The sequence below is a fragment of the Tauraco erythrolophus genome, chromosome 6, assembly GCF_009769465.1.
Source record: "Tauraco erythrolophus isolate bTauEry1 chromosome 6, bTauEry1.pri, whole genome shotgun sequence".
NCBI lineage: Eukaryota > Metazoa > Chordata > Aves > Musophagiformes > Musophagidae > Tauraco > Tauraco erythrolophus.
Genome location: NC_141470.1, coordinates 46,740,465 through 46,758,069, shown reverse-complemented (window position 1 = coordinate 46,758,069; position 17,605 = coordinate 46,740,465). Strand labels below are relative to the sequence as shown.

The 17,605-nt window shown below is 50.1% G+C and overlaps 1 protein-coding gene across 3 annotated transcripts in view; it reads left to right on the top strand.

Moving 5' to 3' along the window:
- The window catches only part of LTBP2 (latent transforming growth factor beta binding protein 2), a 75,377-nt gene that overhangs the window by 17,410 nt on the left and 40,362 nt on the right, over positions 1 to 17,605 (top strand). For all 3 annotated transcript variants that reach the window (XM_086614015.1, XM_086614014.1, XM_086614012.1), the window contains one exon: positions 16,286 to 16,467. In XM_086614015.1, the coding sequence (XP_086470141.1) occupies positions 16,286 to 16,467 (182 nt within the window). The remainder of the gene's footprint in view (positions 1 to 16,285; positions 16,468 to 17,605) is intronic.

Genomic DNA, 17,605 nt, shown 5'->3' with positions numbered 1-17,605 from the left:
GGGGCAGAGAGCGAGTGGACTCCCCTTTTGGTGGAAGCCACTTACTAGGTTGGTCATTTGTCTCATGAAACCATGCTCTCAGACTGGTCTGAACGTGGAGCCTGCTTCTTGCAATGACAACATCATCTATTTCTGTGCCACCTCTAAAGTAATTTCTGTGCTTCTGCATCAGGCTTTCTCTGTACAATTGGGCTGTTGCAGCAAAAGCAAGAAGCGTATTGGCCTTTGCAGAACTAGGTAGATCTTGCTCATGTTCTCAAGTACGAGGATCAGTTCTTAGACACTGCAAACTCAGGGTCACCTTCACTGGAGTTCAGTTCACTATCAAGTCTGAGAAGAACAGCTTGGGTTTTCCAGTCCTTGGTCTCCTTCTGAATAAGGATGGGTTATGCTGGTGGGACACTGACTTTTGCTAGTGAGCCCACCAGATGTCTTGCTTGCGTGATTTGTTGATAAGGAAGGGGTAGAAGAAGGTCTTGGGTTTCTCAGTGGACAGAGGACGCTGCTGGTTCCAGGTCAGTGGTTGTGAGAAGAAGATGAGATCCAGGACAAACAACCGGTTCCCATCCTCCCTGCACATTCGCATTGCTAACAAGGAGGAGTTGTGCAAGAGTGGGAGCTTATGGACCTCTAAGCCTCATCTTGCTGTGCCAAGACAGGAAATCAATCCTCACATGAGTGAATTTGTTTTCTCCTTTAGTTCGTTTGTGTGTGTATTGGCTTTATTTGTGTTTGTTTGTACGGAGGTAGCAATCAGAAGCTCTGAAGTCATGCACTAGAACAATACTGTATTAAATGCCGTATAAGCATGCAACAAAACTCACGAATCCTCCTCAGAGACCTGCTCCCTAAGCAGAGATGGAGTTGATTTTGATTTCACTGTGTTCTGAAGCCAGTCTTCAGAGAGAGTTAGGAGAGCAGCCTCTTAGGTTATTCAGGAACTGCCTAGACTGAAATATTCCCCAGTGGTCTGAGTGGTGGGCCTGCTCTAAAATGATTTCTTATCCTCAGCTAGTTGGGCTTGCTGCTTATGATGACTGCCACTTCGCTGTGGAGAGTAGCCTGCTTGGAGGTAGAAAGTCTTTGGGAGTCTGGAGGAGCCTGTAAAGCCTTGGTGAAAAGCGTGACGGCCTAGGCAGCTGTCTGTTTTCATAGCTCTGTTTCTGACAGATGTGCTCAGGCTCTGCAGAGTGCATGCCTCGCAGCAGAAGCAGTGATGACTTCTGCAGCTTCCCTGCTGTAAGAGCCCAAGAAGCACGACTGTGACAACAGGAGATAAGTTACTGTCAGTCTTCTGCCCTCAGCCTTGGTGAGAAGGAACAGCTCCTTGACCAACAGAGTTGTACCAGTCACACACGATGGGTTGTACCGGTTGGTTTGTATTTGCACCTGACAGATGTGAAGGTTAGCAAATGGATCTGTAGGCATTCCCAGTGTAGCTGTCATAGATCCATTTCTGGGCATGCTGGCAGTCCTGGGAAGATGAGGACGTGGACATCAGCCCGCCTGAGTGTTGTGCTGAGCGCAGGTGTCAGTGCTGCCTTGTTACATGTAGCCATTGATGCCTCTGTTTGCGGGGAAGAATCACTGCATCCTTGGCTTGCCCATACCGTGCACATTGTCTCTTCTTCCTAGGACTAAAGACGATGACATACCCAGCCTTGTCTGAGCTCAGCACTTGCCCAGGGGAACACATGGCTAGGAGAAGGACAGCTCTCGGTTTACTTTCCTGACACCAGAGCTGGTGATGCTCGAGCTTTCATCCCTTAAAATGCAGGCTGAGCAATGAGTACCACTTCCCAAGTCCCTTCAGCAGGCTGTGGCTCAGCAGAGGTTTAAAGCTGGGCATCTGAAGGAGCCTGTGGGGACTTGTTAGCTGCTGCAGAAGCTGTGAGGCCCCAGTGTTGCACTGCTTGGAACAGGGAGCGCTCTCGAGAGCAAAATCCTGAGGGTATTAGAGGCCCTGCCGGCATGGACTAGCTGCAAATCCTCCCTCCCCTTGATCTCAGCCTGAATCTCTGCCCGGAGAAGCAAAGCCCCGGCGGATGATTGTGCGGGTGGAGCTGCACCTCATCCCAGAAGCTGAGCTAAATGGAAACAGCTTTGTTTTCCTAAGGCTGGAGCATCAGCAGAATTCCTGTTTATTTAGCAGGGAGTGGAAAGGGCTTGCGCTCCTGCCCCTCACGGTCGAGAAGGAGGGCCAGCTGTCTCTGACTCCAGGCAGCATGCGAGGAGGGTCCCGCTGCTGCCACCCGAGAACGTCCCTCCTGCGGGAGCGCCTGGCATAAATCTGTAACCAGCATCCATGCAAGGCAGCTGTGCTGCCCAGATGGGATGTGTATGCTGGACGAGGGCTGCCTGGGAAGCAAAGCATCCTTCCTCTTCACAGAAAAGAAGAGATGACTGGGACCAACAAAGCGTTTTCCCAGCAACCCAGGCAAGGAAAAAGGACATAGCTGTGGTATAAGGTGCTGAGACGCTGTGCAGACAGCTTAATGCGGCTAAGCTCTTGAGGGCAGGGTGCTTCCTCTGAGAGGGCTCTGTTTAGGCAAGGCAGTTGCTGGGAGTTGCCTGGTGTTTTCAGGATGGAAAAGGGAGAAGGCTGAGTTGTGACATGCCCACCCTGCTGACTCTTGATCTCAGAGCCTCCTCTCCAGCACCCTGGAGGAGACATCTCCTTCCTTCCTGACAAGAGGAAGGGTTCTATGCTGCCCTTGAGGAGTTGTGGCAAGCACTCCTGGCCTGGGGTTGCTGGGAACCTGCTGCCAGCAGGGAGGCTCTGCCAAAGTCTCTATTCTCTCTCCTGGAAGTGAAGGATGAGAACAGCAGGGAGCAAACAGAAGGCAGAATCTTGGGTGTGCAGCAGAGGTTACTGAATGGAGAAAGCGTATTTCCCCCCTTTTGAAAATTGGCTGAAACCAGCTCCCACCAGTTTTGGGGGCAGTCAAATGTCTAGCATGGTCCTTTGCAGAGGAGAGCGAAGCCCATTGGTGGACATAAAGCTCTCCATCATGAGGTCACCACTCGAAACATGACATTGAGAACTGTGGCTTGGCAAAATCAGCTTGATAGGCTTATTGTCATTAAGAACTAGCAGATAAAATGAAAGCTCATTGCAAGATCACTTGCTTTTTAAAGATGCTGCTCAGAACAGAGACAGATTTGTCTTAATTGTCAAAGCAGGATCTGGAGCCTCCTGTCTTGCCAGCTTTGAACTTTCCACGTTTATGGGGAAAAAGGGGTCTTTCTTACTGCCTCACTTGGGTTGCTGCTGAGTGTCGAGGACTGTTTGTCCTCCATATGAATAGTGCTAGGAGGAGATCTGTACTAGCCATGCACCTACTGATCACACCTCCTGCTCTTCTGCTCACTTATGACTGCCACTCACTTTACTTTTACAAGGGTTACAATTTATTAATACCCAGAAAATAAAAGCTGACCCTGGCTGAAAAGTGTCTCTGTGTAAGTGCGTTCCCATGGCATAGGCAGTGACAGGTTTCCTACTTTGCTTGGGATGGGACCAGCCCAGGAGATCCATGGGGTGTGATGTTGAATTCCTGAGGTGAAACACTGGTGCCAGCCTTGCCTTCTGCCACTGCAGCATGTTTATGCGTATTTTCCCAGCACACATAAGCCCTAATTGCATCTTTCTAAGGTGCTTCCCTTTGGCAATATAGTTTTCACAAGGTGGCCAAGCATTTACATTCCTTGATCCAGAGCCAACTTTAATAGATATCTGAGACCTTGTTAAAAAATTGAAACTAAAAAGACAGTGCCAGTCCCTGTGAGAGTATGTGAAAAGATATTCCACTCAGGGCAATGAGATCTCCTTAAGCTCCAGATCTCAGCCCCTCTCCTGCTTTGACATAGTTGAAAGTCCTTGGCAAACTGGCTGGGAAGCCTAAAGGAAAAACTCAAGCTACCCAAGAGGAGCGTAAATGTCATTTTTCTTACATAAAAATACTTCTATTTTTAAATTACATGATATACCTTCTCTAGCCTGGCACCAGATACAGTTGCTCCACTTTCTAGTGTTTTAAAGCTGTCAGCACCATTCTGGTTTATGTGTTTTATGTATTTACTTTCTAGGGGGTTGCATATGCTTCAGAGCAACAGGAGAATAGCTGGCTTTTCAGGCTCCTTTTAAACTCCAAATATGGTCTTTACATTAGGCCTGGTTCTTCTGCATCTCCTTGGGAGCCATTCCTATAGCTTAATTCGGCCTCTAGGCTTTGGGAAAAAACATTCAAACACACTTTTCCTTCTAACTGAAAGAAAAATGCTGCTACTGTCAGCTTAGGCTGAGACTACATGGACGAGAGCAGGGTGCCGGGCAAATACATTGTACATGTGGTAGGTGAGGTAGTACAGAAAATCCAGTTTATAGCCTGTTTTATATACTATACATATATCATTTGGGACATTTATGACAATACAATTTATATAGCAGTTGTTTAAAAAAGAAAGATGCTAGAAGAGTGCTAAGGCCACATGATCAAACGCTGGAGAGCTTTTCCCTAATGCCTGAATTAGGATTGTCATCCAGCTTGCTTTCAGCTCCCTTGTGCATATAGATTTGTGCTGCAGTTTCTCATACCTGATCGTCTGCTGCCTTATTTGGTTTAAGCTGGTACTTAGGCAAAATCAAAGTGATTCTCTTTGGTTTTGAGTGTTTTCTATAAATCACCAAGTGCTGGCAGGACACAAGAGATAAATTGAAGCTGATTTGGTACAAGGGGCAGTTGAAATGGAGATGTAGAATTCTCCGTGTAAAATATGCTCGCTCTCCTTCTTCAGAAGCACCCTGAGAAGTGCTGCCTTGAGTGCCTGGTGCTGGATGGGATTGTTACCCAGCTCTGTACCAACTCGTTTTGTCCCACTTTCATGGAGGTTCTCTTCATCTCTTCAGTGACATGCAGAAACTAAACATATAGGCAGGAACTTAGAAGAGATTCAGGCTGGAAAAATATTATCTGTTACAGCTGAAGGAAAAAAAATCCTCCATGGGAGAAAGAAATCTGGAAGAAGGAGAGGCTGAGATTTTGCAGAGTAGGAGTGAACGGCAAATTAGGCAGCAGAGAGTAATTCAATGTGGCTGCGTACGAGACCGACGGTGCTTAGGACTTTGGAGGCAAAAGACCCGAGTTGCATGGACTTTCTTCCTGCGCGCCCTGGAGTCCTGCACTGAGTCAAGGTATTCTTTATTGCCAGAAAAGATCCTGACAAATGGGGAGGAATTCTGAGAACTACAAAAGGCGGGAGGGAGGGAGCCGAGGGGAATGGTTAACAGACCCTCGTCTGCAAAACTGAGCCAAAAGCTGGCCTTGGAGGATGGGCAGCATATTCAGAGGCTGAGGCTATCTGGAGGGGGCAGACAGGCTGTCTGTAGCCTTGGCAGTGTGGCCATGCTAATTTTTCAGCTACGAGGCTTTCTGCAACAGCAAAGTGCCAAACTCTTCCAGGGATGTAATGACAGGTTGATAACGACACTGGAGTTCTGCCTTCTCCATTGCTTTCGAGCTGCTCTGCTGAGGCACTGGAGCCCAGGCGCTGCCAAGGCAGGTGCAGCCTTTCTACCTGCTCCGTAGCCCTTCCCACCATGGATGCCTTGAGACCTGCTCCTCCCTGCTGGTTCTTGGTGTGGATATGGAAGGCCACCTGGGAGAGGTGTGGGAGCAGATTTGTGGTCACAGTACCCCTGGAAGCACTAGCTTTGCCACCAGCCATCATGCATACGTGGCCAGGAGTGCTCCTGGTCCCCAGCCGACTCTAGTCTTCTGGCTGCTGAGCAACTGGAGGGATGGAACCAGTGCAGAACAGTATAGAATAAAATCACCGAGATGCTCGTTCCCTGATCCCTGGCAAAGCTGAGACTTTAAGAGTGGGAAGCAAAGTGTCACATCCCAACACGGCTTTCATGGCTGGAGTGCTGCAGGTGAGGTAATCCTGTGTGTGGCAGGGGATGGAGAGATATGAGAAACCTAACTACATCGAGCTAATAGATCCAAAGGCCAGGTGTCCTGCTGGGTGTTCAACCATTATTTTAGATTAAAATATGTCTTAGATTCCCCAGTGTTCCCAGGATGAGTGGGAGACTTCCCAGCATCTCCTGCTGTAGATGAAGAGCCTCCTCTTCTTCAGATGAGAGGACTACACACATCTCATCTCCGTCGTCTTGCTCTCCTGCCCTCTGTGTGCGTATGCAGCCTCAAGCTCTTCACCCCACTCACATGCTGGGGATGAGAGAGGCTTTGCTTGCCCTCTCTGTGTCCTGTGTAAAGCGGGGGGCAGGCAGCTGGCTGCCCCCGCTCCCCAGGGTGCGCGTGGGTGGAGGATGAATAGGCTAAAGTGTTTTTTCAGGGCTTTGAAGTTGGCAGCCTGGAGGAAGGGGTGAGTGTTGCTAGTCAACAAGATGGAAATGAAACTCAAGAGTGCTTGTGTTGTCTCTACAGCTGGTGGTGAGCTTTTCTCTGGTGAACGCCTCTGCAGCAGGTTTCTTTAGAAGGGGGCCAGGTCCTCAGCCTCACAGCTATTGTGTCTTCTGGAGGCATTGGGCCCTTTGGGCAGGAGACCTCGGCACGCTTGTGGGCACAAGGGCAGGGTCCTATGTTGTCCTCCCCCCTTGCGTGCTTCTGCCCTAAATACAGGTCTTTTCCCAGCCAGGGAGGACCCTACTGCTCACTGTACTGGGAGACACATGGAGAAGGAGAGGGTCAGTGGAGACATTGCTGTAGCCAGCAGTGGTGGCCAAACCCTCTGTAGGGTGGTCACATTGCATGGGGAGACAACCCACCTCTCCAACTGTGTCAGCATCTTACACTTGGTTTTGGAAGGGTGCAAAAGTTGTGGCTGTGGAGTGATGTCTTCAGTAAGATGGTGGTCCTGATGGAGACCTTCAGATGGTGGCAGGTGTTAGGACATTTCTGGATGGGTCTCTTCTCACCAAGGCATGGGAGCAGCTGTGTGACTGCATCTGGCAGCGGTGTTGTGCCTGTTGATTGTGATCCTGAACAACTTTTGGTAACACACCAGCCCCTGCATGCAGGTGGGGGAGCCAAGGGAGCCAACTGCAACAGCTTTCTCAGTGCTTCAGCCCGATGAAGTGTGCAGCCATGCTGGTGAGAGAAGGGCGGCACAGCTGCCTGCCTCGCCAACCGCTCACCACACACACCTCCGGCCAGCCCGGGCGGCTCTGCCAGAGGGGTGGTAGCTTGCCTGGCCTCCTTCTCCTTCTAAATCCCTGTTTTAGTCTATGGAGTGTGCAAAGTTTGGCCCAGCTGCGACATTTGTAATCGAGTAGCCTGGCCTGGTTCCTTTGCTGGCTCTGCTTGACACTCAGCGCGGTTGCAGGCTGCGTTTTGATTTTTCTGGGAGGCATTGGCCCGCACTTCGTCTCCGGAGACAGGCAGATTACAAACAGCTCTTCATCATGCTTGGCATTTGGAAATCACAGTCCTGGCCAGTTTATGGGTCAGCACTAAGGTCTGATGGATCCAATCAGGGGCGCGATCTGCTGCTCCCGGTGACAGCCCGGTGCCGTGACCTTGCACAAGGCATGTTTCCGCAGCCTTGCTGGGGTAGGCAGGTGCTGTTCCCATGCTTGGAGAGCTGGACATCTTCCAGGGAGTCAGTTGCTCACTCCCTAATACATGAGAGCAAAGAAGAGCACTGGCAGAGTGGCGGATGGGACATGTGGCATGTGTGGCAAGGGAAGGGCATTTAATGTCAGCAGAGAGCTGTGCAGAGACGTGTCAGCAGCCGCTTTGGCTAAGGAGCAAATTAGACCCCCAGAGACTGGTTAAAAAGAACCTGTTAGCTCTCTGTGTGCTTACAGAGGTTCACTTACACGGTGTCTGGCAAATCCTGAGCAGATAAAAATAGAGTTCCCAGCTCATCTCCTTCTCCCTCTTTGTTCTCACGCACTACGCAGCAGGCTGGGAGCCAGCTCGGGTGGCCCTGCGGCACCGACACTGCTTTGAGGGCCAGAGGAAGGAATATGCTGGGGGGAGTGGTGGAGAGACTGAGCTTGGTGGCATGGAGCAGATAACTGGTGACTTTACTGTCCCACAGGCTTGCACATCTGTTGCTGTGGTTTGTAGTGAGAGATCCAGAGAAACCTCGGCCAGCCACTGATACATATGTCAAGCGGAGCAGGGAGCTGGAGTTACCACTGCAAGATGGCACAGGAAAGAGCCCAAAACAAGAGCTATGTGGGCTCCGCAACAGCCCCTTGCTAGCTGTGATGAAGGATAGTGGTGGCATCTGGGATAGTGGTGGCATCTGGGCGCTGGACTAACATGGCTCCTGGGCACGTGCCAGCAGCGTTGAGCATCCATGTGGGACAGGGAGCCTGACACGTGTTCCTGCCTGTGCAGGGGGCTTTGGACTTTGGTGTTTCCCTCACTTGCACGGGGGGTACCAGAGCTGAAGGTAGCTGCAGGAGGGACAGTAGGAAGCTTGAGGTGGGCAGGCTTCAGAGCTATCTCTGCTGATCGTGGGAATAATAAACTGACCAGGATTTATGGACATAATGTGGGTGGGCTTGAAGTCAGGTGCCTTGTATGATGTGGTTTCCCTCCTCTTCCCCAAGTCCTAACAGAGCTGTCTTCCTTGTCAGCATGTTTGTGAGCTAACTGATAATAAACTTGAGTGCTCTCTAAGCAATGCCTCCCCTCTGCTCCGAGGCCCGGAGCCTGAGCCATGAATCCCGTCTGCCTGCTGAGGAACCTGTTTGGAGTCCAAGAAAGGGGAAGTTTCTGGTCTGCGGTCAATTTGCTGCTTTCCAAGGCTGGCTGCTTCTCTCTTCCCCCTTAGACGCAGACGCTGGTGTTGAGGCTGCCCATTCTTCTGCGATGCTTTAGTGGAAAATGAGCAACTGCTGAGCATTACAAAGGGAGAAGTGAATCACTGATTTTGGTCCTGGTGGCCACAAGTGGGAAAGGCATGTAGCCAAAGGGACAGGCAGACAGACAAGGCAGACACCGGGTATATTGTTTGGCGTTTAAAAAACAGGGGAGAACCTGCCTGTTGTCCTGGCAGGTTATCAGGGGCTGAGCATGACTCAGCCAGCCCCCGTCCTGGCTGAGCCTTCTCACATTGGAGCTGTGTGCACGGGCTGTGGGCTGGAGGAGCTGGGGTGGACTTACCAGCGCTGCAGCGGCTCCCCTCTGTGTGACCCTGCTCCCAGCTCTGCAGGCAGCACGCCGCCTCTCCAGGTGGCTGGAGGCAGCAGTCGCACCCCAGGCAGCAGGCTGGGTGTCGCTGGAGAGATGGAGCTTGTTGAGCTCGAACCACAGGATGGGGGTTCCTGGACTCTGGGAAGATGGTTGCTTCTCTGAGGTCTCTTGTTTTCAGTATTGTTTTGGCCAGTGCCATCCCACCCTGTCGTTGCCCTCTTGGGAGTTGCTCCTTAGATCTCTGCGGTCTCTCTTGTCTCTCCCTGATGCTTAGCAGGGTGCAGATTTGTTTCCAGCTAGAAGAGTGACTTTCCAGTTCTCCTCTGGCCAGCCCTGGCCTTGTCTGGGGTTAGCACCCCTCCCTGCTGACTGCACTGTCCAGGAGTCACTCTCTCCATGGTGCCTCGGACCGTCCACCCGGCTATAGTCCGTCAAGCTTTGGCTGGGGAGAGGGCGAGGCAGGCTGGATGAAAACCCAAGTAATACTCCTGTGGCACTTGGCTCTGCATTTCCTTTACGCAAAGGCAAAAAACACCGTTTCCCAGCTCACTAGCCATCTGGCCAAAGTCAACAGTTGGATGAAGAGTGACTGATAGAAGCTAAATCCAGGAAAGACTGAGGTGTTACTGCTGGGGAGAGGGAAGTGCTTTGAAGAGTTTGCCACCTTTGCCTTCAGCCCCGAGGACGATGCCTGGCCTTAGGTCACTAAGAGAAGCCACAGCTGTATCCCCACCTGGATTCCCTGTGGCTTTTGCTTACCCAGAGAACCACGATCATCAAAAGCAATCAGAGATTTGAAAAATGCTTTCTATATACAGGGGGTTAGAAAAACAGTATTGTTTTCTGGGCCTTGTGGTCTTGGTTATTGTGATTCTATGTACCTAGTCTTGAAATTGCAGGCTTTTTTAAAAACCTGTGATTGATTCAGAAAACAGCAGTCCTCGTGTTCGTCAGTGTGGTTGCCAGAAGCCTGCCAGCACAGTCTTCAACTCACTGTCCACAGTGGGGTGAGAGATGATACCACTCACCTTCTCTGGGCAGGGAACAGGCACCTCACAAGTTCATCTGGGATGGGGCAGGAGAGCCATCGTGTCCAGGGAATACAACATTTTGTACCTTCTCTAGCCCACTGTCTCTAAAGTAAATATAGAGCAGAGTGTAACGGGTAACAAAACCTGTTTGAAATAAAGCACTTGTACGTAGACAAAGGTGTGGTGGTAGGTGTGCAGTTCTCTTGCTACATGTCGTACAGGTGTCATTTGGATCCTGCAGGGTTGTGTGGCACTAGAATGTGAGGGACGAGCTCTCCCTTGGTTCTCCTGACTTCTGATGTGTGTCCTCAGGAGCTTTCGGTGTGTCCAGGTCCTTGACCCGCGCCTCAGAAGAGGGCAGCTACGTGTACTTGCTGGGCACCTTTGATCTGTTGTAGATCCAAGTCACTCTGTCTGTGCAGCTCCCTCCCATCCTGAATCTCTTTTAATTTTGATTAGCACCTCGTACCTGTTAGAGTGAAACTTTCCATGTGCTGGTGACTGATGTCTCAGCCAGTGACCTTTCAGCTGTCAGCCTGGTAGAGATCCAGAGGGGCACACACATCCACGCTTCTGGAAGGAGGAGGCTGCTCCCTCTATCTTCCCTCCTTGACCTGTGCTTCCCTTGGATGGCTGCTGCTGTTAGCCTGGCACTGCAGAGGTGGGCACTCCAGGACATCCCAGAAGGAGTGATGTCCTAGGAGTCTGCACGCTGTTTCTGACCCACAGGCTGTGCCTGACACAGAGAAAGTTGTCAGCAGCTCTGAGGGATGAAGAGCAGGGAAACCAGCTGCTTGGCAGGTGGTTTCCTATAAAGGAGGAGACCACTGCCTCTTTGCAAAGATCTGTGCTGGCCATGTGCCTGGCTGGAAGAGTGGAAATGAGTAATATCACACGGAGAGGGGCTGTAAGACTGAATGAATGTGAAGCCCTGGGACTTTAAATGTCCCAGAATGTAGTCCTTGAGGTCTCAACCTCCTCTGCCTCTTCAATGTCTCTTCCCTGAACATGTGGAGGCATGAAAGGTGGTAGCACAAGCTGCCCACTCTGCTGATCTGGAGGTTCCCCATCTGTTTTCCATCCTTGCTCTTACCCTTAGGACAGCCACACCAGGGAGAGAAATTATGGCAACGCAGATCCCTGGGAAGTGACAAGCTCCGGCCATGTATACATATATATATATTAAGATCCACCAGATGCTTAGAGGTTGCTAATGCCTTGGCGTGACTTGAGGATGGATTGGGACTGACAAACTGAGATGGAAAGACACCCTTTGCCATTGATTTCTGTGGCCCAGGGTAGGATGATGTTACTCAACTCAGTCTACAAATCCCAGAGCTCATCTGCCTAGAATAGAACCAAATAAACAAATTAATTCAAAGCAAATCTGCCTCTCCCTGCTGTGACACACACTGGAATGCTTTGCCAACAGGATCCCAGTAGGATGGTTTTTCCTCATGTGTTGCAAGCCATGGAGTAATGTTCCTCCTGTTTTTCTTTTGTGAAGTTGGCACTGCCCCTGGCAGTAAGCGCATATAATCCACTTTTCTTGGTAACTGAAATGCTAATGATTATTTTATTTAAAGCCCTTCATACGTTGTTTTTTTTTTTACAAAATCTGATGATCCTGGGAATGACAGGAGTTGTCCATAGAGCCAAGGGGTGGAACTCCTTCAGGCAGGCAATGGGTAGCACCCAGCCAAGCCCTGCTACCTGCATGTAGCATGCTCCCTTCCTCAAGGATGGATATCATGTGAGTATTTTCAAGCACAAGAGCTGATATTTCCCTGTCTTTTGGCACTGGTCACCTTTGCCCAATGACTCTTCAAAACTCAAGGCTGAAGTTGCCCTCAAGTGACCAGCACTAGGACAGTGAGCATTGCTGAGCTGGGGAACTCTTACCTCTTTTCTTTGGGATGCTTCCACCTATGCAGTGAAAGACCTTGGAACCCCAGCCATGTTTGCTCGTAGGACTATGCTTGGAGTCTGTCACCAGAGATCAGAGAACAAATGTGCCTGAGCTTCCAAGGGCGTGGTAGCTCTCACCTAGCCTCCCTAGAGCTCCATACAACTTTTCCTTTGTCACTAACGAAACCAGCAGTAGCGCACCAGGAAACAAAGCAGTAGGTAACGGGCACCAGATCGCTGGCAGCAGGGCTGGATTAGTAGCTCAGAAATGTGTGGGCAGGTCATGCCTGGCTCCTGTGGCCATCAGGGGTAGGTGGTACCCTGCAGAATCTCAGGAGAGCTTCTGAAAGAAGCTGGTAGGGACTGAGGTAGGACTGAAATAAAGTTCACTTCTCTACAATTATTCTGGTTAGACTTGCTGATTATTGAAAAACAAGCACTGTTTGCTATCTTTGTCTCAGTTTAGATCTTGATTTTTAAGAAGACAACAAATATTTTTATCAGCAGGTAATAATTTTGTTATCCATCTGTATTCTTTGACCAGTCTTGCTTGCTCTGCCTCCATCCCTGACAGACCTGTAGCCAGACTCCAAACAGCATATGAACCTTCAGCCTGCAAAGCTGGGTGTCTGCCCAGCAGCACAGGTTACCTGCGCTGCTTCTTCTCCGGACTTCAGTTCATGCCTCCTCGCAGCAGCTCAGCCACTGATTTTCAAGTTTTTCCTGTGTTAGAAACAGATAATGAGTCTCTGGACCAGGGACTCCTGTCTCTGGGATAAAACCATTCGCTTCTGGATTCCTACAGCTCAAGGCCAGAAACAAACAATAGATCGATAGATAAACTAAAATCGCCTCTAGGACAGCACAGATTACACATCTTTAGTTATATTTGCACTGTTCCAGTGATATCTCATCTTCCAGCAGCACACTTTCCTCTCCTGAAGCAGTGGTATCGGGAGCTGGGGAATCCACTACTGGGGTGTTTTTTGCATAAGGAAAACAGCTATACAGCTGCATGTGGGCGTGCTTTCTAGGAGAGAATAATTTGGCTTCGGTTTGCAGATGTTGTTTGGTGGTTTGCCTTTCTTGGTTAGATGACAAGGCTCTTTACACCTGGCGTTTTGTTCCTGTGGAGAAGGCGGTGCCCTGTAATCAGAGCACCTCTTCATCTTCTTTTTGCTAAATTGAAGAGATCGAATACTTTAGGTTCCTTACAGAAAGGCTTTTTCATCAACCCTCAAATTACTTTTGTCATGTCTTTTCTTGTATCCTCTCCAGTTTTTCAACATCCTGTAGAAGATGTGACATATTTCACAGCAGAACTAGATGTGATATTTTAGCATACATTCTCCCTGCTGTGATAAGGATGTGTAGGGAGGCAGAAATACCTCCCTGTTCCTGCAGTGTTTCATTGCCCCGATGTCAGGGCATTGAACTGACAGTTCATATTTAATTGCTTGTCATTACCCCCGAAATCTTTTCAGAATTGCCGGTTTCCAGGATCATCTCTTTCTATCTGCAGCTGCTGCCTGCATTCCTTCTTCCTAGAAGTGTAACTCTGCATTTGGCTCCATTAAAATCCCATATTGCTTGGATGGATTTGCCCTCCACAGTGATCCAAACTGCTCTGTGTGATTGCTCTGTTCTCATCACGATACACCACATTGCAAATTTTTGTGTCAGCAGCACACATTATCAATGTCGATCGTATGTTTATTTCGAAATAAAAATATTTATTTCCAGATGAAATCCTTGAATCGTGCCAGACCTCGTACTGATCACCCTGGAACCCATCTAATTCTCTCCCCCGCGACAACTGCTTCTTGTGTTCTGTCACACAGCCAGTTTGTTATTCATTTCACATGTGCCTGATTGACATCGTACTACCCTGTTTATTTTTTTGTTGGAATAGCACGGGCTCTCAGCCTGTCGGTGTGCATGTATGTAATTCTAGTGAAAGATGAAAATAGACTCCTTTGACAAGAGCAGTTCTCCACAGACCCCGTTGACTTGACCTCACTTCTATATTCCTTTCCTTTAGTTTCCAATTAATTGACCTGTTCGTTGTCTTTTCCATTCTGTTTTTCAGGGCTGATATCGTGCTCGCTGGCTGACAGTTACCTGGTGTATTGCACTTGACCTGTTTGAATACCAGTGCAGCCTTAGCTCACTTTCCAGCTTCGCCGGATCTTACCGTTATTCCAAGCTACCCCAGTCAGGAATGTCAGTGAGCCAGAGCTGCTGGCAGCCAGCTCTCGTTGTATCATCCAGTCCTGTTGGGTTTAGAAACACCTCCCCTGTGCCAACGGTGACAGGGAAAATGATGACAACCATAAAGTGCGATGGACCTCTCTGGGCACTTTGGTGGGACAAAGCTAGTTTGCCCCAGATGTTTGGTCAGAGATAGAAGTGTTGGACAGCGTATGCGAAAGACCTGTTGGTGCTTAAGTTTGGTTGCAGAGGAATCTGAGGCATGGGCTATCAAAGAAACTCTAGGAGGATATGGGCAGCCAATCTATTTTGGCCTCTGGTTTACTAAAACCCTTTTCTTTATAGGTGGTGCAGGCGTGAGTGAGGGAGACATTTGCTCATAAGCCTCTTGGAGGCTTAGTGCTGCCAGTCAGTAAAAGGGAATGGGAGCAAGTGCAGTAGAGCAAGATGTGCTCTTCTGTTGGTTTGATGCAAAGAGCTCTGCCTAGTGGTCTACAAGGCTTTATCATGTGAGGAATTAGGGGACAGGGGGCAATGGCACAAGGTCCCTGCTTGGCGTGGCAAGCGTAAGTGCCTGGCAATTCCCCCGCCCCCCCAGGTGTCCTTGCGTAATAGGTACAGTGTTCTGCAAGGGGAACTGGATAACAGTGAGGATGATGGTTCTCCCTGCTTGGAGGTGTCACCAAAGCCTAGTCGGACTGCCGTCGGCATGAAAACCTCATCAGTAAGGGATAAAAGACGGGTCATTGTCATTGGTGACTCACTGCTTAAGGGAACAGACGGCCCGATATGCAGACCAGACCCGCTGCACAGGGAGGTCTGTTGCCTCCCAGCGGTCAGAGTTAAAGGTGTCAGGAAGAAGCTTCCTTCTCTAGTACGGCCCTCAGGCTATTACCCCCTTTTGTTGTTTCAGGTAGGCAGTGAGGAATTAGTAAGAACCACTCCAAGGACAATGAAGAAGGACTTGAAAGGAACCTACAGGAAGGCTGGGGAGGGACTTTTTACAAGAGTGTCCACTGATAGAACAAGGGGAAATGGGTTTAAGTTGAAGGAGAACAGATTTAGATTACATCTTAGGAAGAAATTCTTCAGTACGAGGGTGGTAAGACTTTGGAATAAATTGCCCAGAGAAGTTGTAGATGCCCCCTCTCTGGGGGTGTTCAAGGCCAGGTTGCACAGAGCCTTGAGTAGCCTGGTCTAGTTGAGAGGCGTCCCTGCCCATGACAGGGAGGGTGGATTAGATGATCTCTAAGGTCCCTTCCAGCCTATGCCATTCTATGATTCTATGATTCTATGATCATAGAGTGTAAGAAGTGTGACCTTGTGAGCTGGATGGCTTCTCCATCCTTAGTCCCCAGAAAACACCAAAAGCTATAAATGCAATTACTGCAAAAAGTTGTAGCTGCACTTACAGGAGTGAGTTCTCGGTCATTTTGTCTTGTTTATGACTCTCATCATTTATTTGCTTGGCCTGGCTTCTCTTCTGACTGCCTCGTTGGTTTCTCAGTGCTCGTTTAGGACTCGGAAGGCGGGTTCTGAGAAAGCTCCTGCCATAAGAACGAACTGATTCGGAGCTGCTGTGTGTTTGCTGCAGGAGGGATGTGATGGGGCAAGGAACAGCCCTTGACTGTGATGGGCAGACAGAGGTGCTGCAAAGCAGCTGAGGTGTCCCTGCAGGGGGGCACCCTGACTTGATGGTACAAGGAGGGTATCTTGGTGAGCACAACACCCTGCCAGCCTCAAGGCGCAGGGCACAGTCCCTAGAGTGAAATGGTGCCGTCGTGATGACTGAACGCAGGTGAAGAGTGGGACCCTGCTCAGGTCGGCAGAGCTCTGTGTCCAGGTGGTGGCTGTGGCAGCTCGACAGTGAAGGTTGCCACAGGGCATCCTGGTGGACAGGCACTGTGGCTCAGCACAGTCACTCATGAGGCGTACCGGTTCATTTTTTCTCTTCCACAGGACTCAGAGCAGAATTGGCTCTCCTGTCTTCCCCCAGCACACAGGGCCATCACGGACTGTCCGGCGCTACCCAGCCAGCAATGGCCAACTCACCTCTAATGCACTCCCCAACGGGAATGGACATGAGCAGAGCAGCTCTGGGCCACACACGGTTTCCCAGGAGCACACCTTGTCTGCAAGAGGTAACTCCTCCAGGGCCGTCACTCTTTTGGGGCTTCTTGTTAGGGTGTCCTGGAGGAGGACAATGGTGTGACTGAAGATCCCCACAAAACCTTGGACTCCCAGGACTGTGCCACTGGTGGGATGGAAAGGGAAGGTCAGCATGGGAATTGCTGGGCTTGATGAAGAAAGAGATCTGTACTACCAAAGGAGTACAGATCAGGGGAGCAAAATGCTAACAGCAGGGGAGAGGAGCCAGGGGGATGTGACAGATGCCTTCCAGAGGTGTTGAACATCACTCCAGCACTGCTGCCCTGAAGAGAGACTGCCTCAGTCTGTAAGAACGGTGTCTCCCAACTTCCTCCTCAGTCTGAGCAGCCCTCAAGGTCAGATTGTGCAACCAGTGTCTATTTCTTCCCTTTGGCTGCCCTCTTGGTGCCTTCTGACATGAGCAGGGATCAGGCCAGACTGCAGGGACGTGCGGTTGCTGAGGCAGAGCCTCAGCAGCTGCCCAGCTAGGACAGATGCAAGTTATCTTCTGCAGCTTGGCTCACCCTTGAAGCCATGCTTCCCCAAGGAGGCACCATGTGGCATCTCGTGATCTTATGAGTAGGGCCGTGAGCCTGACTGAAGCTGTAATCTGAAAGTGGGGATTGAAATGGGGGCATTTGGGGCTGAGCACACCAAGGGGCTGGGGCACCCGCAAGAACAGCTGTCTTGCTGGGCAGGGATGGAGGACTATGGTGTCAAGCCAGCTGGTTCATGGTTACACAATAGTTCTGCCTGTTGGCCATTTTCCACAAGCCCCCAAGAGCTCAGAGTGCTTGTCCCCCCATATCTAATGTGAGGATGGTGAGGGTCCAGGAGGGGACTGCAGGTTACTGCAGGAGGTCAGGGGACACTTACAGGGAGACATTGGTTTTCTCAAGCCCTGATGCTTTCTTTGGTGGATACCAGGGTGGCTATTCGTGCAGGAAGCTTTCCAGTGGCTTAAGGACAGCCAGTCCCCCAGCTACTGACATGGCTTGAGAAGGAATATTGGCTAGAGCAGAAAAACACTCTTTATACTGGAGTTAGTGCATGTGTGTGTCCCTTCACAGGGAGTTACACCACTACAACTGGGCAGACAGAGCACGCTGCATGCGTTGACAAACCCTTACT